Genomic DNA, 24,715 nt, shown 5'->3' with positions numbered 1-24,715 from the left:
GGCTCCTATTCGAAAGCCTGGAGGAAGAGCTCCATCTTACAGGCCCTGCGGAACTGTAACAGGTCCCGCAGGGCCCTGATCTCCTCCGGGAGCTCGCTCCACCAAATAGGAGCCACCACTGAGAAAGACCTGGCCCTTGTGGCAGCAAGCCTGGCCTCTTTAGGGCCCGGGGTCATAAGGCGGTGTTGAGACCCCGACCAAAGTGCTCTTTGGGGCCTGTGTGGCGATGTAAGACAGCTGAGATGTAAGACAGCCGAGCAAAAGGCTTTTGGAAAACATGGGTTGATCCCCAATCTGCACAAAAGGCTGGCTTGGCACTCCTTTCACTTGCTTTATGCTAATCCTTGGTTGGGGCGGTGGAGGAAACTTTAGTCTCCGCTCACGAGTCTCGGCACCTGTCTTCAAAGGCCTGCTTCATTATTTGAAAAGAAGCGGCCTCGACATTTCTAGCTTTTATCACCAATCTTTAACCTCCTCATTTAAAATGAAGCAAAAAAAAAGCAAACACCATTCTGAGAGACTGAAGGAGGCTGGGTGTATCCCACTGATCACGGCGGGTGACTGCACAGAACAAGAGAGAGGAGGGCAGTTTTAAGACAGCGCGCACACCGGTGGGCTGCCTCTCTGAGATGGAAATCAAAACCAAGTTCTCCTGACTATGGAATGAAAGACTTGCAAGGAATTTGCAGCGTACAGGGGAAAGGAGACCAGCTAAGATATACCCTAATCATCCACTACCTTTATATCGTTTCAGTGGGTAGCTGAGTCCGTCAGCAGTAGAACAGTTAGCCTTGAGTCCAGTAGCACCTTAGAGACCAGCAGAAGTTTCAGAGAGCCAGTTTGGTGTAGTGGTTAGGAGTGTGGACTCTAATCTGGGAGAACCGGGTTTGATTCCCCACTCCTCCACATGCAGCTGCTGGTGTGACCTTGGGTCAGTCCCAGTTCTCTCAGAGCTGTTCTCTCAGGAGCAGTTCTCGAAAGAGCTCTCTCAGCCCCACCTACCTCACAGAGTGTCTGTTGTAGGGAGGAGAAGGGAAAGGAGATTGTAAGCTGCTCTGAGACTCCTTCGGGTAGTGAAGGATGGGGTATAAATCCAATCTATTCTTCTTCTTCAGGGCATAAGCTTTTGAAAGTCAAAGTTCCCTTTGTCAGACTCTAGAAAGATTGATACCCTGAAACTCTTGTTGGTCTCTGAGGTACTACTGAATTCAAATCTAACTTTATAGGGAACAGTCTGGAAAATGTATATTGGTGGCAAAAATGGGAGAGTCTCCAGTTCCATTATTTTCTGTAGTGATCTCATCCAGAACACACAACAATGTACTTGAGAACAGAGGCAACTTGTGAATGCTTATTTAACAGTGAAATTAAGGGGGGAAATGAGATTGGGAGAAAGTGAAGTGCTTTTCACTACCTCTGTAAGAGAATCCAATCTTCCCCCTTTGTCAATCTTTCTAAGCACATCTATGTGAATTCATGCATTACCTTTTGCTGATTCAGACCTCTTCGGTAAATCCAGTGTATCAAAGTTCCTATCCACATCGCCATTCTTCTTCCCTGTGCATGAAACAGAATGGTGAGCAGCAGTAGGCTTCAGTACACAAACAAACAAACCCAAATCCATCATTGTCACTGCAAAAACACAAGCACAAATGGAATGCATATGTCCACGTGACATGTATCATAAATGCATGCACTCACGTTGTATTTGCGCAAACATCTTGGACATGCATCTGAGCTCCTTTATGGATTGAGATGGAAAAGTAATAAACACCCTTCTGTTTCTGCAATCGTTCAATGGGTTTGTTGCCTTCCAGCTCTCAGACCTGGTTTTCTGGAGTGCCCAGTAAAAAGAATTTGGTGGCTTTCAAAGGTGAAGTACGGTAGAATAAGAACCCACTTCTCCAAGGGCCTCTCAAAGACATTTTTGGTGGTTGTTCTTCCAAGTGAAGTCCAGGCCAAGGCAATCCTGGAACTTCCCATTGTTACAAGTCCTGGTTTTATTCACCTATGAACACCGGACGCTGGAGGAGGCTGCTGCCCACATGTTTCTTGTCTGTAGACTTCTTGGGAGACATCTGATTGGCCAGTAAAGAAGGCAAGATGTTGGACCAGATGGACCATTTGGTCTGATCCAGCATAACTGCTCTTCTGTTTTTAGTGGGGCGAACCCTATCCCCATCCTCCCACTCTACTAAGCAGACTGTGAAGCCCTCCTCCAGCCTGACACTTTCTCCAACTTACGTGGCTCTGCTTCCAACAGAGGAAATGCTTAAGTTGGAGGAAGTCACCTTAGGCTGAAGGAAGGCTCTTTGGGGGGTGGTTGAATCCATCCCAGTATGTTTTCAGAAGACACCGAAAATTGTGCACATCAACTGTTTTGCAACTCCAATTACAAGGAGGATAGCAACACAGAAGCACATGGGCCAGAGAGTTTGGAGGTTGATGGTACAAGCTGCAGAGGTGCCGGGCTTGGGGGCCAACACTGAGCTGAAACCCAATAGCCATGAACTCCATGAGCCGAAGGCCTCCAAGCTGGAAACCTGTACGACAGCATCCCTGAGGATCGATCACTTCCAAGACAATGTCCAGTCCCTCACCCCCAAAAGAGGCAACACACCTGGTGCGAGCTGACAGGAGAGTGACTGAGTACTAGGCTTCAGAATGGCCCCTCTAAGAAAGAACTGGAGGCTAGGAAAGGTAGCCTAGCTAGGGGAACATAGAAGATCTCAGCTGACTGCATAGGAACAAGTCACCTGCTCCCAGAGAACTGTCCAGGGTACTGAAATGCCTATCTAGATCTGTACCATGTGACCAGTCCTTTGTTCCTGATCTAGAGTTGGATTCAACTCCTATTTATAGACTACTCTTTGCCAATGACCCAAGAAATGTTGCTGCTTCTATTTCATCCTACTTTTCCTTGAGCTTGGCACAGCACTGAACAATAAGCTGTTTTGGGAGCGTTTCTTAAATCAATTAATGGAAGTGAGCTGCAAGACAATGTTCACCTAAAAACATTTATCAGTATAAAGATGCATCCAAATGTACCTAAAATAGATGTTGTCCTTTTTTTCTCCTAGTGGGATGAACCAAGCTTTGTTCCAGACTTTGTTTTGTTAAAGGCAAACATGTCAACCGGTGATCCAAAGGCTGATGGTCACGAAAGCTGCTCTCCTCCTTGACTAATGTTGCTTCCTTTCCTCCCCATGCCTCATGAGAGCTGTCTGCCTTAAATATTTTTAAAGTGGACATGTTCTTTGATTCAACTTAATGTCCATTAAGCACTTTAGAAAAAGACTACAATCAATTTTTAAAATGTACAGTTGCTCTGATGATGGAGGGGTAGAGAAGTAACTCTGACATCACAGCCACTGGACAATCACTACTATGCACAGGCAGGTCTGTTGCAATAATAAATACACCTGCCACATTGCATTGAGTGCGCTTCCAGAGCACAACAGCTGCTGTTTTGTTATACGTGTTTGTACAAGCTTTTTGTATTAGGTCCTGGAAGGTCCTTCACAACTACAGTCATGGAAAGAAAATATTAAAACAGTGATAGATAAACTTCAAAGCATTGTAGGTCAGGTTTGATCAAACTATAAAATATTAAAACATTGATAGGTCAAGCATTGTAGGTCAGGTTTGATCAAACTTAAATAATGACAAGTGAAGGACAGAAGGAATTTTCTCTTGAAGGCTTAGGGGTACATCTGCGTGACACGTATAAACCAGTTTTAAACTGGTTCAACCGTTATTTCCTCAAACGTGTGAAATCATATAGGATGCTAAGAATTCCGACAGAAATACTGTGATGTACAGGAGGCTCTCTTGCCCCTGAAAGGTAAAACAGTCATTCAGCTGTTTAGCATTTGAGCCTATAGGAATGCTGTTCCAGCATCCAAACATCTTGGAGGGGAACTGAATGTTGGAGGGAAATGCAGCAGGCAGTCTCAGGTCTGCCTCAGCACCACAGCAGTCGGTTCAAAGGCCAACTCTTCCTGCTAGTGCGACAGATACAGTTAACTACCTCTGGGAGAGGACAGAGTGTCCAGTTTTGAGGCCTGTCTTGGATGATGGGCAGACCTCGTATAGTTACAATCTGACTCTTGGGAAAGGGCAGGCTGATATGGTTGGAATCCTGTTGGGTGTGAGAAGATCCATCCTGGTGGCTAGGCTTCAATACACTTAAGGAAAGTCCCTGAGGCATAACAGGCTGTGTTGCCATTACTCAGTGGCAACCCACAGCTTAAAGTCCGTACTCTCATACACTGAAGAGAATTTCAGATAAGATTTGAATTTGTATCCAGTAACTATGTCTAAGTGCCTCAGCCAGGTTTTTCCTTTGACTGTTCGGGAAAGCTTGTGATGCTGAACTGTTCCTTCAGAACAAACAAATAAACCTGCATATAAGTAAACCATCTTTGTTATCTTTATTCAGCTCTCGCCCCAGTGATCACCATCTTCTATTTGCTCATCAGTTACCTCACAGCAGCGAACCTCAAAACCTTTACACCCGCTACCATAACTCTATATCATAAGTGAGAAGTGTTCTTTCAGAACAAACAAATAAACCTGCATATAAGTAAACCATCTTTGTTATCTTTATTCAGCTCTCGCCCCAGTGATCACCATCTTCTATTTGCTCATCAGTTACCTCACAGCAGCGAACCTCAAAACCTTTACACCCGCTACCATAACTCTATATCATAAGTGAGGAGAAAAACTGAGGGGAAGGTGTTATTTCTAAGCAAACCTGGTTCCTGAAACTCACAGGAACCTGTCTGGATTCCCCTTGGTTTGATAAGAGGCTCGTCGCAAATACCACCTCAGATTTCGACTAGTCCCAAGGCAAACTCAGTCATCAGCTTTAGCTGGCAAACAGTTCTTGTTTCTGTCATGCAATCCCAGAGTCTTGCTTCCCCAACAACATTCAAAATCCTGTGCTACTTTGTTTAATTCTCCTGGCCAAAATATTGCAAAACTGAATGAAAGGAATTTGTTGAGAGCCACGCAAGCCAACGGGAATGCCCTCCTTAGGAAATCAAATCACACATACAGAGAAAAGCCGCGGTGACAGGACGTTACATCTCACAATGACAGCCGAGTCCAACTGCTTAGCTAAAAAGCAGACTTTGTTTGTCACATCTTAGGAGTGCAGAAATAACAAAAATTTCATGACAGGAGGGAAGGAGGAGACGGAATGAGCTCAAGCTTCTTTGGCCTATTTACAGGACACTGGGGGCAGCAACGGTGCCAAAAATAAGTCAGTGTCCATCAACTCACCTCCCCCACCCACAAATATTTCCTCAAATGCCTCCTCCTATTAGGCTACCCAGGTTAATTACTCTCTCTTCCAACCCCCCAAAGGTGGACATTCTCAAGCTCCTTAAGGGAGTGTCTCTCTCTCTGTCTCTCTCTCTGTCTCTCTCTCTGTCTCTCTCTCTGTCTCTCTCTCTGTCTCTCTCTCTCTCTCTCAAAAAATACAAAATACAGACAAGGAAAATAAATGTAACAATGTCTAGATGCAATGAGTGGGATCCAGCCAGCTTTTTCAACCCATCTCACCCAAGTACCCTCCTTGCTATAGCCCCTCAGTCACATTTTTTTAAGACATGCAAATCCTATGACCCCCAGCATAGCCTTTCTTTGGGGTGATCAAAAATCACAAGACGGCTGCTTCCATCACATCAAATTGTTCACTCAAGCTGTTCGAATATAGGTTCTGCAAGGGAGGCGAGCAGTAAACGGGATGGAAAGAGCAAAGATAATGCGGATGAGGGAGAAAGACTAGGTGCTCTTGCCAAAATGATAAACAACAGCACTTCCCTCCCATTCACAGATCCTTGTGCACAACGGCTGACTGCACGGTACACGTCTATGTGTGAGGAAGCTCTGCTGAGAGTAAGATGAAGCAAGTTGAGGTGGTGTAGGAAGGAGACAAAGCAAAAGAAGCTTGAGGAGCTTTTGCACAACTAAATGAGCAAAGATTGGCAGCTTTTAGCTATGCTTTTAGTTATGCTCCTGCGCATTCCTTGGCTGACACACAAGCAAGCATTGGAGTGCATAAAACCAGACATGTCATTGAAAGGAAAAATCATAAAATTGCAGCTGACATTTTGGATATGTCATGCGGAGGAACACACTGGAAAAAAGCAATTATGCTTGGATTGGTTAGTGGCAAAAGGAAACTGGGCCGCCAAAGAACACGGAGGATAGACACCATAAAAGTTGACATCAGTCTGAGCATGGAACGACTCAAAGAAAAAGTACAAGACAGGAAAACGTGGAGAGAGCTGGCCCATAGAATCGCCAAGAGTTGGACACGGCTCAATGGCTAACGACAGCAGCAGCTATGCAGGCTGCAGATTCCAAGTGCAGAACGCAAAGCGTCTATGTCACGGTAGGCCTGGGCAAGTATGGTCAATATATTTATTTAAAATATTTATAAACGGCCTTCCTTAACGCCAGCTTATAAGTCACAATTAAAACACTACATTTTAAAAGCAACAAAACAATAACCACTTTCCCTCCAAAAGACACCTGCAGGTTATGCCCCATTAAGAGTCCTGGTAAATAATATGGCCTTGCAGCACCTCCTGAAAATTTCTGAAGATGGTGTTCCCCTCATTTTCTCAGGGAGCCTGTTCCACTAAGGGGAAAAGGCACAGGCTCCGGTTCATGCCAAGTGGGCTCCCTTGTTTGTGTGCATCAAGATCCATCAAGTCACAGCTGCATTCTGGCGACTCTACAGGGTTTTCAAGGCAAGGGATGAACAGAGGTTGATTGCCATTGCCTGCCTCTGCATAGCAACCCTGGACTTCCTTGGTAGTCTCCCATCCAAAAACTAACCAGGGCTGACTCTGTTTAGCTTCTGAGACCTGATGAAATTTGGCCAGCCTGGGCTACCTTAAGTGGGAGTAAAGCCAGTAGGCAGCAATCTGAGAACCACAGTTGGCTCATGGGGACATATGAAAGGAGATGGACCTTTAGATATTGATGTTCCCCAGTGCACTGATGCACCATGTCGTGGGCTGTTTCTTCCCACCACTTTTCTCACCTAAGTAAGAACATAAGAGAAACCATGTTGGATGAGGCCAAAGGCCCACCTACGTCAACACTCCGTGTCACACAGTGGCCAAAACCCAGGCCAGAACTCCAGAAGCCCTCCCACTGTTGCCCCCCAAGCACCAAGAATACAGAGCATCACTGCCCCAGACAGAGTGTTCCATCTGTACCTTGTGGCTAGTAGCCACTGATGGACCTCTGCTCCATATGTTTATCCAATCCCCACTTGAAGCTGTCTGTGCTTGTCGGCACCACCACTTCCAGCAGCAGTTAATTCCATGTGTTAATTATTCTTTGGGTGAAGAAGTACTTCCATTCATCTGTCCTAAGCTTACTGCTCCTTAATTTCATTCCATGAGTTCTTACATTGTGAGAAAGGAAGACAAGTACTTCTTTCTCTGCCTTCTCTATCCCATGCATAATTTTGTAAACCTTGATCATGTCAGCCCTCAATCTTCCTTTCTCAAGGCTAAAGAGCCCTAACCTCTTTAACCTTTCTTCATAGGGAAGGCGTTCAGTCCCCTTAATCATTTTAGCTGTCCTTTTCTGCACCTTTTCCAATGCTATAATATCTTTTTTGATGTGCGGTGAGTGACCAGAAGGGTACATAGTATTCCAAATGAGACTGCACCACAGATTTATACAGGGGCTGATTTGTTTTGTAGAAACCAAGCTGAACAGAGTGGAAGAATACAACTCACAGCATTCATAAATACAAAATTCCTCTCAAAATTATCACCAGCTCTGATTTAGCAGGACACCAACTGTTGCTCAAAAGTGGAACTGAAATCAACAAAAAATCAAGCAGACATTTCAAATTCCTCAGAAAGAAGAGAAAATCCAGACTTCTTCTGCCTTCTCCCTGAGAGTCTTGCAAACAGCAAGTCAACAATCTCTCTAGCACTCAACAAAGGCTAAAGGTTTTTACACACCAGATTTATCTTTCTGCTGCTCCCTTCTTCCCTACAAACTTTCTTCTTCTCAGCCCCTCAGCCCCAAAAGTGTGACTGACAATACCCAGCCCTTTTCTCAACAGGGCAGACGATATCATCGGGCGAGAAACACTGCTCAAAAGCTCTTGCTGGAAGAAAGACAGCTTTTAAGATGGCTGCTGACAGGTCTGTTTTATGGGACTTGGCTATCAGAGCTGGCAAAGTCCTTGGGGAGAGGAAAAGCTGCCTGACAAGGAAAGTTGCTTGTGTAATAAACGATTTTCAGTCTCTCAGGCCGTGAAATTAAAAGCTTCTTTAACTCCATCTTTTCTCAAACAAGGCGCCATCAAACATATCGGATGCCCTGCATATCAACGGTTCTTCTCCATGGGCAGCAACAGGTTTTTATGGAAACTGGAAGAAGCCAGGAAAGGCTTTAAGAATCAACTGAAAAATTGGGAGTCAAATACTAAAACCTTCAATTGTTTGACTTAAACTGGCTAAAATAACAGCGATCATCTTTTTCTGGATAAAAACTGGGTAGAACAGACCCCAGGGTTGATCCTGCCATGAGGGCCCCCACATGGAACCTTCCAGAATGTGGATCCAAGGCGTGGCTGACATGGACATGCTGCCTTATACATGAAGCTGCTTTATACTGAATCAGATCATCGGTCAATTGAGGTCAGTATTGTCTACTCAGACTGGCCGCAGCTCTCCAGGGTCTCAGGCTGAAATCTTTCATATCACCTATGCCCTGATCCTTTTAACTGGAGATGCTGGGGACTGAACCTGCGATCTTCTTCATGCCAAGCACCGAGCCACAGCCCTACTGGATTAAATGTTTTTAAAAAAATCATTTGCCTTGGAAGCGCAGAAGTTTTACACAGTACTCCAATCCTCCACATTTCCCCATTAAAGGAAAAATGCTGTTCAAACAAATTACAAAGATGATCTGACTTCCAATGGTAACAAGAGAAATAAATGTTACTTACAAAAAAGTGAAGCACATCTTATGTGGCATATTCATATAGATACAATTGACTTTTTGTGAACAGGTTAACTTCAGAAAGGTTAACTTGCTACAGCTCCAAGCCAGGCCCGTAGCTACAGTGGGGCTTTTGGAGGCTCCGCCCTCTTTCTTAAAGGCACAGCCCCACAAAAATTTATCCTGTTAGTGCTTTTTTCAATCATTTTAAAACAGTTTTTTTAAGGCATGTGCTCCTTTAAGCAGAGCGGGGTGCTGTAGTTGACTCATTCCTGCACTGAGTAAGGAGGCTGGAATAGAGGACCTCTAGCATCCCTTCTAACTCTGTGTCAAGAAACTGGTCTCCTTTAAGAGAGTTTTTCTGCCTAACTGTTAGCTTTCTTGACTACAGAAGTCATCACTCCCACCTGCTGGCTTCTTATCAGAATTGTTGCTTAGGCTGGCAGAAGTGATTAATTTGCAGCAGCTGAGAACTGTCATCTAAAGTGGTTGACAGCTTGCAATTTAGAGATCTACCTTGGTAACAGTTTTCTATTGGCTAAATGGTTAAGAACACCTATGTAGAATACACAGCTTGAGAAGACTCAGAGAGACAAGAGACTGCCTTGAAGCTTTCTTCAACATCCACCCTGCTGCTATGCTCCCAGAGACTCTGTTGATCAGGACGGGAAAAGTGATGAGTAGAACAGCCAGCTAGGGATTGGGGTTTTTGTTAGGATTTGTATTCCTTGCTGAATGTATACATTCCTTCCCCATCTATGTGTTTGTCCTTTGTTTTTGTAAATGAAGTTTGATGTGTTTTTATATGTTTACTGGCTAAGCCCGGATAAGTATTCCCAGCGCCACACCTCCCACCTACCAGAACACCTGCTGGCTTCTTATCAGAATTGTTGCTTAGGCTGGCAGAAGTGATTAATTTGCAGCAGCTGAGAACTGTCATCTAAAGTGGTTGACAGCTTGCAATTTAGAGATCTACCTTGGTAACAGTTTTCTATTGGCTAAATGGTTAAGAACACCTATGTAGAATACACAGCTTGAGAAGACTCAGAGAGACAAGAGACTGCCTTGAAGCTTTCTTCAACATCCACCCTGCTGCTATGCTCCCAGAGACTCTGTTGATCAGGACGGGAAAAGTGATGAGTAGAACAGCCAGCTAGGGATTGGTTTTTTTGTTAGGATTTGTATTCCTTGCTGAATGTATACATTCCTTCCCCATCTATGTGTTTGTCCTTTGTTTTTGTAAATGAAGTTTGATGTGTTTTTATACAAGTTTACTGGCTAAGTCCAGATAAGTATTCCCAGCGCCACACCTACCACCTACCAGAAAATTTATTCTCTCCTTCCCCCCTTCTCAGCCTGTTGTCACACTCTAGGGCTAAAACCTGCAGTCGATGTTTACTGGCTAAGCCCGGATAAGTATTCCCAGCGCCACACCTCCCACCTACCAGAAAATTTATTCTCCCCTTCCCCCCTTCTCAGCCTGCTGTCATCACACTCTAGGGCTAAAACCTGCAGTCGACTCTATGCTTTTGAAAGGTTTGATTCCACAGTAGCTGAGTCATAATCTTCAGGATTCTGGCTTTTCTTTCTGCACTCATCAGCCCCACCAGGAAAACAAAATTGCCCCGCAAGCCACAAAATCCTGGCTATCGGCCTGCTCCAAGCCCAGGGAAGAGAGAGAAGAGAAGTCCCATATAAGATGAAGACAAGCAACGGCCAAAGAGGCTCAGCATCTAACCAATGAGAGGAGGGTGGGGGCAAGTGTGCCCCAGGGAGAGAGAATTCTCTTAACCCTTTCCCTCCCAGGTCCTCTTGCATGCAGAGTTACAATACGCAACAGACCCCCTCCCTGTGAATAAATGCAGTTCTCCCTTGCTCTTATTGCAAGGAATGCGGCAATTATGGAAGGAAGTGTGATGTAGAGCCTTGAGCTTTTTCTGAGATGTGCTGTCAATAACTGCCCATTTATGAGATATGTTGCTGTAACTCACAAGAGTGCATATAACCGATTTGAAGACATATTGTTTCAGTTACTGAGAAAGTTCTTCAAAACGGGGTTCTTAATATCGGGATGCTTCATTTATCATTCTTCATATGACTTCATCTCAAGAGGAAACTTTTCTACATTAAGATTGGACTTTTGTGCTTCTATTATTGTTATTGTATCAATGCTTTGGTCTTTATTGAGCCAGTGTTAGCGTATTTTTTATATATAAACTGTTTATTTCTTCATTAGCAAAGATACAGCATCATGAAAGCACAAATCCGCAACATTTATAAGACTAAAACAACATCCTCTAAAAACTAAGCAATACCACTCAAGGATACAGTACATAAAAGCATTAACTAGCGAAAACATTGGAGTAAGACTATCAGCCACTTTCTTCACCCTCTCAGCCAACACATCAGAATTTTACATCACTAACCACCTGTGGTAATTTGAATTCGTGGGCAATATATCCTGCATGGAGAGATACGAGAATATTGAAAACCAGATACACTCAAATTTGGAGCTTGAAGGCCCTGTGAACACTATCCGTGATCTTGGCCATCACAAATTGCTCCCACACCTTATCATGCCAGGCTGACACTGAGGGCATGTGCAGGGATTTCCAATAAGATGCAATTGCCAAGCGTGCTGTTGCTAGAAGCATAGATATTACCTCCTTATTCCTGTTATCCAAGTCCACATCCCACCGATTTAGTCGAAAGATTTCAGGTTTGAAGGCAAGGGTAACCGAGGTCATGGCCTTGATCTGATTTCGAACCTCTTCCCAGAACTTTCTTATCCCCGGGCACTCCCACCAGCAGTTAGCGTATTTTTCACACAGAATACTATTCCCTTGTACATAACGCAATGACAGGTGCTGGCGTGGAAGCTCTGTGAGGCTGGGGAATCTATGTGATAGACAGCTCTTCCGTCTAATGGAGTCAGCTGTCAACCCCCCTAAGGAGGCGGAGCCTGGGAGCTATCAGGTAGTGTCTGGGAGGATCAAGAAGATCAAAGTCACTCCCGACAGAATCAGCTAGCCGTGCCTGGCTTTGTTCAAGAGGTGGGGCCTAACTGACAAGGAGGCAGAGCAAAGAGCCGAAGCTCCCATCCAGCAAAGCAGAAAATGTCCTGCTCCCTCAGTTAGGGTCTCTGACTCTGGGATTGTACTGTTTCCCCTGGAGATTCTAAGGCTGAACTCCCAAAACTTCAAGTCAGACTCTAAGATCTGGTGACCTTAGTGACCATCGCTGTGTGGGGAAGAGAACAGGACCGGGCTGAGGTCTCCTGTGTTAATACGGTGTGTTGAGATCAACTGTTTCATGATAGTATCACAGCAGCCTGCCAGAGCCATGGCGGAGCCCGCTGAGCTCTAATAAGCCTGGATTCTGGCCCAGTTCTGCCGCAGCCTCAAATGTGAGACTGCATCCCACTTTGGAGGGTGGCATCTCTCCATGCCAAAGATCTGTCGCATTTGCAGAATTTGCAGACACGTTTTCCTTCCCCGACCCCAAGAGGAACAGCTTTGCTTGTCTGCCGCCCTGCTTATAATTAGGGTTGTGACGATTAATCAGTCTGTTTGTCACGATTGCGCTGGCGGGCCAGGCAGGGCACGGGAGTCCGAAACACAGTCCGAGGTCAAGGTACCAGAGAAGACAGAGTAAAGTGAGCAAAGTCCAAAACACCAAGTCAAAACATAGCCCAGGGTTACCAGAGGCTGTATTAAAGAGTTCAGAAGCCGAAAGCCATTTGTCAGAAGTCAGGGTACACAGTCCGTAGTCAGGGAGCCGGAGAGAAACGATGTCACGCAAACCAGAGTCAGGAGCTGGGAAGTCAGTATGAAAACCAGGAGACAGGAACGCAGAATCCAGGGTGCAGCGAGTCGTCCAAGAGACTAATTGCCAGCACAAATTGTGGATTTGAGAGAGCCGCCTAAAGAGTGCGTTCCGCTTGTTAGCCAATTACCGGCCGCTAACAGGGTCCTGGCTCCGGTCAGTACTCTGGGCTTAGAGGACGCTGACCTCGCATGAGCACCTCCTTTCACCAGGTTGCCATGTCCCGTCACCTTTGCTCTTGCAAACAAGCTACCAGTGGGGGGGAATCAGGAGGCGTGGTGCTTGTGCTCGGCTCTGCCGGTACAGCTCCAGGAGCAAAAGCTCCTGTTGACTGGTGCCCATCCTCCTCAGGACTTAGGTCCGGCGAGTCAAGGGGTGCAGGGAACTCAACCTCGGAAGTTGAGGGTGCAGAATCCCCTGGGTCAGGATCCTCAGGGTCGGGCTGCACGGCGGGCATGACATTGTTAATCTGTTTTAAACCTTTCTGGTGGATGAAAGGTGGTGGAGAATGTTGTCAACCACAGCTGACTTACGGTGACCCATTAGGGTTTTCAAGGCAAGAGATGAGACGTTTCAGAGGCAGTTTGCCATTGCCTGCCTCTGCATGGTGACCCTGGACGTCCTCGGTGGCCTCCCACCCAAAGGCCAACCGTATCAACCCTACTTAGCTTCCGAGACCTGATAAGATCGGGCTAGCCTGGGCCATCCAGGTCTGGGTGATGAAAAGGCGCCCCGGACTAATAATCAGGCAGCAGCTTAAAATAATCAAAACTATTTTACCGCAAGTGCTTATAAAAAGTGTCGAGTGGCAGGCGTCCTTTCAGAAGGTGCATTTCACTTTCACCTTCTAGCAGGAAGGAATATATTCTTTGTTTTTTTTAAAAAAGTGATATCCTGCCTCTCAATATGTTTCTGGGGAGGGAGAGACTCTTCTAAGAGACTGCCGACTGCAACACCTGCCTCATCTGAAAAAGAGGCAATGTATTATTTGGTTCTTCGGAAGTACCGGCCTATTCATACGCAGATTAAATAACATTTAATTGATCATTTAACCAACAAATCATACAATTAATTGACCAAGATTTCTCTAATCAGGCAATAACCCTAATGCTAATGAATCATGTCTTTCAATCGGATAAAAATCACACTGCTGAGCATTTGCCCACAGAATGATGCACTGGCACAGAGTAGATTTTATAAATTTGGACTGGCGACATTTATGTACACAAAACAAAACAGTGAAGACACTGCCTGTATTCTCCCACTTACTGTCTCCTTCCCCGCATTAATGCAACCTATTCCAAATGGCAGTTTGCCATTTGTTTCTATACTCATACACTGTAATATTGAGGATATGCAGTAATATACTTTCTACAGGTGTGTGTTTGATAACTGCTTGAAAGCTGCAGGTGGTACATTTTAACTACCTTGTAGCAGTGGTGGATTGCTTAGGACGCTTTTAGTTGCCATCAGTGGTTCTCACTGCCCTCGACAGCTTTCTACCAATCCCCCCAACCAAAGCCTCAAAGTTCCCCAGACAGTAGTTCTGACCTGTTATGCTGTACTCATCTCAGAACCATCTCTTCCTTTTCATTCCGCGGCAACATCAATCATAAGAGAAAATCCACCCAACTACATCATCAACATAACAAGAACATGTATCAAAGTCTCCTAAAAGGGTAAGTGCCTCAACCTTTTTCTGACATATGCTGAGGTTCCACCAGTAAAGAACACCATGTGATAAAAAGTTATCGGATTACAACTCCGGAGACCCAACCAGAAAACAAAAGGCAACGCAAGATGGCCCTTGATACCTTACTGGCCTTACACATTTCCCCAGCTTCTTTCTTAAGAAGGGCCACATATACATTAACTTCACCAGCAGGATCTCTTTTCTGTGAGTAGCTCCTACACAACTGTAGTAACACTGGAGGAGAGATTTGAATTGGAGACCTCAGGGTGGCATATCTTATCTTCACATTTTATTCTTCCTTAATTTCCACAGCCACCCTTGTGAGTTTGGTTAGGGTGAGAGTAAGGTCTGGAGAGGTGACACACAAATTGTCTAAATATTTTTTTAAAAAACCTCAGTAAATTTCATGACTGAGTTTTAAATTTCTTTTAGACCATGGTATTTATATTATATTTTAACAAATTGCTTATATTGCTTATGTATAATGTTCAGATTTGCTGGCTTGTGCCATAACAAATAAAGATTGAGACTGAGTTGAGATTAGAACCCAGATCTTCTCGTGTCCTAGACCAACACTCTAATGCTCTCAGGAGGGTAGCCATGTTGGTCTGAAGCAAAAGAACAAAGTTTGATTCCAGTGGCACCTTTAAGACCAACAAAGTTTAATTCTAGGTATACGCTTTTGTTTGCATGCATGCTTCTTCACATACATATCTGAAGAAGTGTACATGCAAACAAAAGCTTATACCTAGAATTACTTTGTTGGTCTTAAAGGTGCCACTGGAATGAAAATTTATGTTCTAACCACCACACCACACCTCTTTCTGTATCTGTTCCATGCCAGCTACCAATTTGGACTGTTCATTCACTAAAGTATATGCACTTTATTTTCTTGCACTTTGGAGGTGATATAAGGAGGGATATCCCACACGTATACCTCTGCAGGAAACATGCATGGCTCATTTGGTGACATGAAAGCTTTTCTCAGAAGACAGATTAGACGATTCACCAAGATAAACCAGAATTCATCACGGCGATGTTCATCCATCAACAGAAATGAAACTGAACAAGCATGGATGAGCACAAGTCACAGAAACAATGCATGTCAGAATGCAGGACAGGAGAAAGGAGCCTATCTCGGCACCCAGATTTAATTCTTTGGTACGGCTGAGGGGGAAGTATAGCAATACCAGAAAAGAAATGTGGAAAAGAACATTCTAGAAGGACTCACCTTGATTGAACCACTCCTCTAACAACGAGAAAAGCAGCAAAGAAAAAAAAAAGACAAGAGGTTTTTCAAGAGGAAGAAAAGAGAGTTGAACAACCACACCAGAAGCAGAATATCCACGCGGCACATTCGAAGCTGGAGAGCTAAAGGTGAAGAAGCAACTCTGAGCTTGCCAAGGGAACATCTGTGCCTCCCCACTAGCCAAAAGAACAGCCCATCTGTGTAGGTCCATCTCGCTGTTTGGTTTCCTATAAACACACCAAAGCTTGCCAAAGAGGGAACAGACCAGCTCCTACGCTGATGGGATTTGAAACGAGATAATGACCGTAACAAAATGAGTCAGAAACCGAACTTGTGCTGTCCTTACAACAGCCCTGTAGGATAAGCTAGTATTATTACTCTGGAGGGCTTAGAGAATCTTCAACAGCCAATCAAACAGCCCTTTAAAAACAGAGAAAGGAACAGGACAGAGAGGAAAGAATAAATTGCTATCAGATATAGACAGCCAGACAGTAAGGTATGCAGCATGCTTCTGTGAGGTTTATGATGTTCCAGACCAAGCCACCAGCCCTAGATGCGCATTCAAACAGTACCCCTTTTTGATCCATTTGTCTGGTCACATCTACAGAGGCAGCAAATCTCTGAGAACTATTGCTGGGAGGCAGCAGCAGGAAGGGCCTCGGCCTCTGTACTGTGCTTGCTGGCCCTCTGGTGAAACTGGCAGGTTGCTCTGTGAAACAGGATGCTGGACCAGATGGACTACTGGCCTGATCCAGCAGGCTCTACTTATGTTCTTATGTTCCTTGCCTTGGGGTGCAGAATATCTCACCCTGACCACATTATTCTCAGTTCTTAGCTACTTGGATAATATTTACACAGTTGGGAGAGGGATCTAATTGTTTATATGGTTATCGTTTCCACAGAATTCTGTAAACACCATTCTGTGCCGTTCAAAGAATGCCCTCTAGTAGGCAGCCTCTACCTATTTTATTTTTGATGTGGAAAAACCTGTTACTATTTCTGGCCGGGCACAAAGATGCTGGGATGCGCTGTTGGAGCAATTGGTATGCTGGAGGAAGCCCTCCTGGATAGGAAAGGGGTAGCAAATGCCCCCAAGTCTCATATACTTGAGGAAAGGAGGCACTTCGTCTCTCTTTGTTTTCCCAGTATCAGGGCTAGAAGTGAGTGCTGGCAAGAATATCTCCAGAAAGCAGGGCTCTTTTTTGTAGAAAAAGCCCAGAAGGAATTCATTAGCATAATAGGCCACACCCAACAGCAGAAACTCATTAGGATTGGCTACATTAGGGGTGTGTGGCCTAACATGCAAAGGAGGTCCTGCTACAAAAAAAAGCCCTGGGTTTTGACAACAAACAAGGTAAACAGAATAACAAGCAAAAGGTGGGTGTGGCTGGATAACCACACTTCTGGTAACATGGGGATGTGGCCTAATGTGCTAATGAGCTGTGCTGTCAGGGGTGCGGCCTAATATGCTAATGAGTTCCTGCTGGGCGTGGCCAACTTGGGAGCCAGCTGGAACTCCGTTCCTGTGCGTTTCTGCCCAAAAATAGCCCTGCCAGAAAGTAAATGGCCAAGCGATACATTGTGTAGGAGGTTCATGCTCAGATCTCCTCCTGTTATGGGGAAAGAACTGGATTGGGGTTTAGCCATTTCCCCCGTGCTGCTGTGCCAAAGGAAATCACCCGCCTTAAGAACATAAAAAGAGCCCCGCTGGATCAGACCAATAGTCCATCTAGTCCAGCCTCCTGTCCCACATAGTGGCCAACCAGTTCCTCTGGAGGTCCATCGACAGGGCAGCGAGGCCGAGGCCTGCCCCTGATGTTGCCTCCTGGCTCTGGGATTCAGAGGCTTAGTGCCTCTGAAGGTGGAGGTTCCCCTCACGTCACCATGCCTAGTAGCCACGGACAGACTTATCCTCCATGAATCTATCTGATCCTCTTTTAAAGTTTATTTCTGTGGCCATCACTACATCCTTTGGCAGCGAATTCCACCTTTTAACCACTCTCTGTGTAAAGCAGTATTTCCCTTTGTCTGTCCTGAACCTACTGCCCATCAGCTTCACTGGATGCCCTTGAGTTGTAGTATTTTGGGAGAGGAAGAAAAGTTTATCTTTGTCAACCCTCTGCACCCCATGCATAATTTTATAAACCTCTTGAAGGTGCTATTAGCTATGATGAGGGGGGACAGTAGACAGGTCAGCCATTTATACACTTGTCCACACATGGGGAAACAGACTGAAAGCCAAGAGACACGTGCTCAGCAGAATCTCATGGTGCTGCTCTTGACTGCCCTGCCCCAGGAAGGGGAAATGACACATTTGAATACGGGTCCTGCAGGGTGTGTAGAGCTTAAATATACCAAGTCCAAGTCAGAAAAGCCTTGCAAGAGTTTCCTGTTTGAGCTGGCATGCAGCAGCCAGAGTTCAGCAGATTTGGGATAATTACAGATTAATTGGTAATTCTGTTCTTGTTAAGAGGTTTTATTCTCACTCTAAACAGCTGTTACCTGCCATGAATGACAAAAACCCCTAAATCGGAGCTGCAAGCCTACACATGCTTCCCAGGAAGGAAGCCTCATTTAACAATTTGGGCTAACTTCTGGGAAATCATACAGAGAGAGGACCAGTTTGTAATCCACCAAGGAGCACCAGAGCAAATTTGCAAGGAGAGACGGAGGCCTGGTCTACACATGCTGAGGAGGGAGGTGGCAGAAAGCAGAGCGGGTAGAATGTAAAGGATCACTGGAGACTGAAGGTGGGCCCCCCATTTTGGAACGGTCCCCTGTGTCTGCAGACTCCCTGCAAACAAGACAAAACAAGAGGCTAGAATCCACCTCTCGGGGTCACAGCTGGTGCAGTCCGTTCTGCCCCTTTGGGTTCCTGTGTTCTCATCCCCACCTCATTCTCCTGCATGCGTGAACCAGGTAGAAGGACTCTGGTGTTTGTACTGGTGAGAACAGAAGACCTACCCAATTTGGTCTCCACTGAGAAACCAACTCTGCCTTCTTGCACATGAACCCAGCGATTCCTTCCAATAGTCTTTGGAAGTTCTGCTTCGGTGGCCCCCGCCATCGGAGCCCAGATGGGTGGTAACCCCAGAATGGGCGGTCTCAGTCATTGCACCAAAGTTTTGGAACGCCCACATCAGGGAGGCGTGCCTGTCTCACACATCAGGGAGTCTTGCCTGTCTCACACTATCGGTGACTTCTGCCAGCGAGTAAAGATTTTTTGTTTGTTTCATTTGGCATACCCCCAATAGCGATTCTTTTGCCCTCCTCCCTGGTTCTGGTACTGTTTTTTTAATGTGTTCTTGCTGAATTATTTTATCACTTTAAATGTTATTTTTAAATGTTCAAATATTTTAATGTTTTTATTTTCACTAACACAGGGACCCCAACTGGGTGGAAAGGTGACATATATGTGTTTTAAATAGATAGTAAAATAAACTAAACTCCGTTTTCTGTGCTTTTAGCAGAAGCTTTACCTCAAATGAAAGCTTAAGCTAGAAAAAACAGTCGGAGTCTTTAAGGTGCCACAAAGATCCTTCCTCAGTGTCCACAGAGGTTAAAACTCGCTTTACTTTTTAAAGCAATCCTAAGCAGAATTACACCTTCTAAAACAGGGGACTCGGTTGGCTTAATAGGATGTAACTCTGTTTAGGGCTGGGGTCAGGAAGTAATTTCTCTCCAGGCCAGTTTCTCTGGGGATCCTGGAGGTTTTTTGTCATCTTCTGAGCACGGAACAGGGGTCATCAGGGGTGTGTGGGGGGGAGGTATTTGTGAATTTCCTGCATTGTGCAGGGGGTTGGACTAGATGGCCCTAAAGGTTCCTGACAACTCTATGATTCCATGATTCTATGTCAGGGCTGGTGTAACCAGGGGTCATTTCATAGAAAAAGAGCTAGGGGAACTCATTAGCATAACTCATTAGCATATGCCATACCCCCTGACATCAGGGGCCCGGCGGTTGACCTGCAAGGCCGGTGGGAGTGCGAGGAAGCCCCGCCAAGGTCCTCCCTGGCCCCAGGCAGGCAGGGGTGGGGAGAGGCGGGGAGGAAGCAACTTACCCTCCCTCTTCTCCTGCCTCCTCCTGGCTGAATGAGGGCTGGAAACAGGGTGGCCAGAAGCAGGGGGCGGGGCTTCATCGTGTGCCCTGCCCCCCAGCACCTCACCCGGGGGAACTGCGATCCCCCGCGATCTCCCCCGAAATGACCTCTGGGTGTAACCCCCAAGGAACTAGTTGGGTTAGCCCAGCTAGGTGGAGAGAGTGAATAGAGGTTGGCAGCAGAGGGAGAGCTAGGGAGCTTGATAAGAGTTTCTGAGTTCCAATCACACTGCATAAAGTAACTGGAAATTATGATATAAAAAGCTGTCCAATTTTTTTGAACTGAGTCTCTTACCTTATTATTTCAAAACAATGGCCCACATTAAAGAAAATCGTCTGGATATTGAAAAATTATTTTTCTGTTCCATTTGATGATATGTTGATTTAGTTAGCAAGGCTGTATTTCACACATGATGGAACTACTTACCCCCAGACGGGTGTTCGAACTTGGCCGTTTTTGCTGCTATTTGCCAATTTGGCAGCGGTTAAGTGGGCTCAAGACCAGTTCTGCTCCTAAAAGGGCAACATGCCCTTTTGCATAACCCAACAGAAAGAAAAGGGAGTGAATTAAAGCAATTCAGCACTTGGGTGGACTTGAGGAGATGCTGGACTTAACTCGTGGCAAAGGTTTTGCATGCAAGAACACATTATCCAACTGAACTCTGACAGACTCTCTCCGTTGCAAATTTCTGTTCACTGTTCTGTGTGCTAGCAATATAAATCTTTGCGACATTCTCCTGTATGGTGGGAGGTTTCATTTAAAGAAACTGTTTATTTTAAATTAATTTGTCTTGCAAGTTCTGTTCCTGGTTTAGCCCAATAGAGCGAGCACAGGCTGAGGTTATACTAGCAACCGCAAGCTGTGTTGGAGAACATGTCGTTTAGGATGCTGTGTAAAGTGCAGTTACCTCCATGTAGAATCCTGGAAGTGCCATCAGCTTCCTGCCCTTTTAACAGAACAGGCAATGTGCCATCTGTGGAATACCAAGAGCCTCTTCAGAGATACCGAAACCACCCACCAAGACAGTAATTAACTCAGGACATCAGATCGTGTGCCTTAATTAAACTTGTGAGATAAATCATGGATTGGTGTGCCTCTTTATCTCTGTGACTACAAAGCTCCATGTAGCCAAGTGGGGAAAAGATCAAAGCCCATAAACTGCAGTGTCACCTGGATCTATGCTGATCTGCAATGGCTCAATTCACCACTCTCTGTTCGGCAGGTGCCTCCGTGTGATGCGTCTGATCTACCCTGCCATCCTCTTACAGGCGCACTACGGACCTGATCGTGGAGGATTATTTCTGGGAGATCGGCTAAGTGAAGTGAGTGACAGGTTAGACTGAATGCATTCTGCATTTCTGTATCCATGCCTTTATGTAATGGCTCAAACACATAGGCATGTCAGCAGAATTAGCTTACGTACTGTACATACCCTACCATATGTAATGCCCAGCTGGGTGTGTGGTTAGAAGGATGCTCCAGTGGGACTGAGGTGTGGGTTCTAGTCCTGTTTTGAGGGAAACGGGCCGTAGCTCAAGTGGCAGAATGCATGCTTTGCATGAAGGAGGAGGAGACTAAATTTATACCTCGCCCTTCACTACCTGAAGGAGTCTCAGAGCGGCTTACAATCTCCTTTCCCTTCCCCACAACAGACACCTTGTGAGGTAGGTGGGGCTGAGAGAGCTCTTTCAAGAACTGCACCTGAGAGAACTTGTGAATGGCCCAAGATCACACCCGCAGCTGCATGTGGAGGATTGGGGAATCAAGCACAGTTCTCCCAGACTCCGTGCTCTTGGTCATCTTGGTATGCTGATTTTACTGGTGGTTTTATGGCAGTGCTAACCTTTGGGGGACTTTATATTTTTAGGTCACTATGGCCCCTGCCACACGGGCAGGAAACTGCAGAAGAGAAGTGTGGCTGTTTGCCCCGGGGCAAACTAACATGCAGTAAAGCGATCAGACCTACTGTGGAGGTTCTGTGGAGGTACTGTGGAGGTTCCATGGCAAGGGAGAGGTGCCGATCACAACACACGCCTGCGCGCAATGAAGAAGCGCGCGGCGCGGCGAACTGGTTTTCTTTTTTTGTGTACACTACGAATGCGCATGCTCCGTTGGGTGCGTGTGCGCATCCACGGAGACGTGGGAAAAAAAAACCCCTTTTCCGCAAGGGGACATGGGCGGGCGCCGGATGCCACCGGAAACGCGATCAGACGCCCGCCCTTGCCCCGCAGTTTCTGGAAACTAGTACCTCCAAGGTACTAGTTTTTTGCTGCGCTTTTTCGGCAGGAAGCCTCAGTTGTGCCACGGAAGCGCTACGCTTCCCAGATGTGCTGGTGAGATCGCGACCGGAAACTCCGCTTGTCTTCCGTATCTCTTGCGTGGCTAATGTTGCGTGTGACCGCAGCCTATATCATTTTTTTTTTGGTGGTTGTTTTTAGCATTACTCTTTATTTTATTGTTTAAAAGTGTATTTGCCATTATTTCTAATTGCAAATTGCCTTGAGAGTCATTGGCTAAATCTGTAGTCTATAAACCTCCCAAGAGATTGGGGGGGGGGGGTGGTGGTGGCCGGAAATCTCCAGATAGCGTCACATCTGAATAGTAGTATCTTCTTGGGATCCTGGGGGGGGGGGTCACGACTGCTCGGTCCTCCCCGTCCACTTCTGTGGTTCCAGCCGAGACCCTGGGGTTGGCAAAGGCCTCAGATGCACAGACAGAAGGGGATTAACCACACCTTGTTCTTCCTCCTCTCTTCCCAAGTCTCTCCTCTGCAGCCTGGAGGAGAGCCTCTAGCCTCTTCCCCAGCCTGCCAGTTGGTCCCTCTAGGGGCCAGGCTTCATCAGGCACTCATAGGGTTTCCAGGTCTGGGTTGGAAAATACCTGGAGACTTTGGGGGTGGAGCCGGGAGAGGGCGGGGCTTGGGGAGGGGAGGGGCCTCTCGGCATGGTACAATGCCATAGAGTCCACGCAGGGCCGGATTTAGACTTGCTGAGGCCCTAAGCTATACAAAACCCAGAGGCCCCCTACTGTTTTAAATTACATCAGCTGGTCTCAGAAAAATGTAAAATATATATGCCTTTTTAATATTTGAAATCATTTTTATATTGTGTTTTTATTCGAGGCCCCAGCAGATTGCGAGGCCCTAAGCTGTAACTTATTTACCTTATGCGTAAATCCGGCACTGAGTCCACCCTTCAAAGCAGCCATCTTCTCCAGGGCAGCGGATCTCTGTCAGCGGGAGATCTCCAGGCCCCACCTGGAGGCTGGCAACCCAAGGCAAATACCCAACAGCCTTCCCCGACCTCCCGTACCTGTGCCTCATTTGCCTGATAGCCTGCCATTCCTGGCCCAGCCAAAGCTACGGCCAGCGGCTCCTGAAAGGGGCCACCTCAGGCCTGTAGCTACAGTGGGGCATCCTGAGGCCTGCCCCCCCGACTTCCTGTCAAGGCCCCCCGACTTCCCATCCAGCCCAGCCCCCCCGACTTCTAATTTTTTATTTTATTTGTAGCGCTCCCTTGGGAGTGTGTGTGGGGTGTCCCCCAACTTATTTAAAGGCCCCTCCGAATAAAAAAATCCTGGCTACGGGCCTGGGCCACCTGATGATATGGAGGAGCTGTGCATCACCTGGACAGGAGCTATTGGCCCTCATGCAGTCGGGGCAGCCGTAGGAGCCACTGGCTGCCTGAAGGTTAGGGACACAGCCACGTGCCATGGCTCAGGTAAGCCTGGGAGAACGTCTGATCTCGGACAACTCTAACGCTGATCACTTCTTCTTCGTTCTGCAAGGGATCCATCTGCAAAGTCCCTCCACAAGCAATCTGGTCCCGAGCTGAACCACCAGTGCCTTACAAACACAAATACTGCCGTCTGTTTTGAGGCCGCTGCAGCACACACCTTTCGCCTTCTTCCCTCCAAAGCAGCCGGCGTCGTCCTTTTTCTTCTTCTGAGTGCCTCCCAAACTTCCCAGTTGGCTCGCTTCTAGCTCTTGAAACTTGTCCGCTCCCGGTACCTCTTTGTGGACGTGGTAGGAGAGGTTCCGCATGATGCACACGCAATTCTCCACCGACTGTGGCGAGACAGGTATGGGAGGAAAGGGGGGTGGGTGGAAGCAATCACAGATAGTTATCATGTTTGTGACGTCGTGGAGGGGGAACACAAACCCTCATATAGAAGTAAAGGTTTCCCTTGCTCAAAAGCAGGTCAAATCCGACTCTAGGGGGCGGTGCTCATCTCCGTTTCCAAGCCAAAGTGCCAACACTGTCCAAAGACATTTCCGAGGTCAAATGCCAAGGCGCACATAACGCTGTTACCTTCCCACCGAAGCAGAACCTATTTATCTACTTGCAATTTCTTCCTTTCGAACTGCTAGGTTGGCAGGAGCTGGGGCCACAGACGGGAGCTCACTCCATCATGCGGCACTCGGGTCTTGAGCTGCCAAGCTACAGACCTTCCGGTCTGCAGCCTCAGTGGCTTAACCTCTGAGCCACCGTACCCCCTTTATATAGAAACACTCCCCCCCCCAATTGAGGAAAGTCCCCGTAATTTCCTGAGTAGTTAGCTGCTGCAAATCAGAGAAAAACAGCATAATTTGTATGTACGAGATCCCTCAGGTTCAGTCTCCAGCTAATGAATCTCAGGTGGCAGAACTAGGAAAGACCACTGCCGGAGACTATGGAGCAGCGCCATTTGTCAGGGGCTTGTCAAAGTCAGGAAGCAAACAACAACAAAAGCCACCCAAGCTTCCATATGGTCTGTTTTGCTGTGGGGAAAATAATTTTTTTCCTCTCTGGAGGATTTGCTAATTGTAAAACAAGAGCACCTCAGCAAATGTAGCGGCTGTGGGATCAGGACTGTGGACCT

General features: G+C 46.4%; 1 protein-coding gene across 1 annotated transcript in view; it reads right to left on the bottom strand.

The window, feature by feature from the left end:
* ARVCF (armadillo repeat gene deleted in velocardiofacial syndrome) overlaps positions 1 to 24,715 on the bottom strand; it is a 249,860-nt gene that overhangs the window by 86,217 nt on the left and 138,928 nt on the right. Inside the window, exons 6-8 of the mRNA XM_015410114.1 lie at positions 23,750 to 23,921; positions 15,738 to 15,755; positions 1,486 to 1,557 (exon numbers count right to left, since the gene is read on the bottom strand). Coding sequence (XP_015265600.1) covers positions 1,486 to 1,557; positions 15,738 to 15,755; positions 23,750 to 23,921 — 262 coding nt within the window. The remainder of the gene's footprint in view (positions 1 to 1,485; positions 1,558 to 15,737; positions 15,756 to 23,749; positions 23,922 to 24,715) is intronic.

Source organism: Gekko japonicus, unplaced genomic scaffold (assembly GCF_001447785.1).
Source record: "Gekko japonicus isolate JY-2015 unplaced genomic scaffold, Gekko_japonicus_V1.1 scaffold490, whole genome shotgun sequence".
Taxonomy (NCBI): domain Eukaryota; kingdom Metazoa; phylum Chordata; class Lepidosauria; order Squamata; family Gekkonidae; genus Gekko; species Gekko japonicus.
The sequence above is the reverse complement of the archived record's forward strand: the minus strand, read 5'-3'. Positions and strand labels throughout refer to the sequence as shown.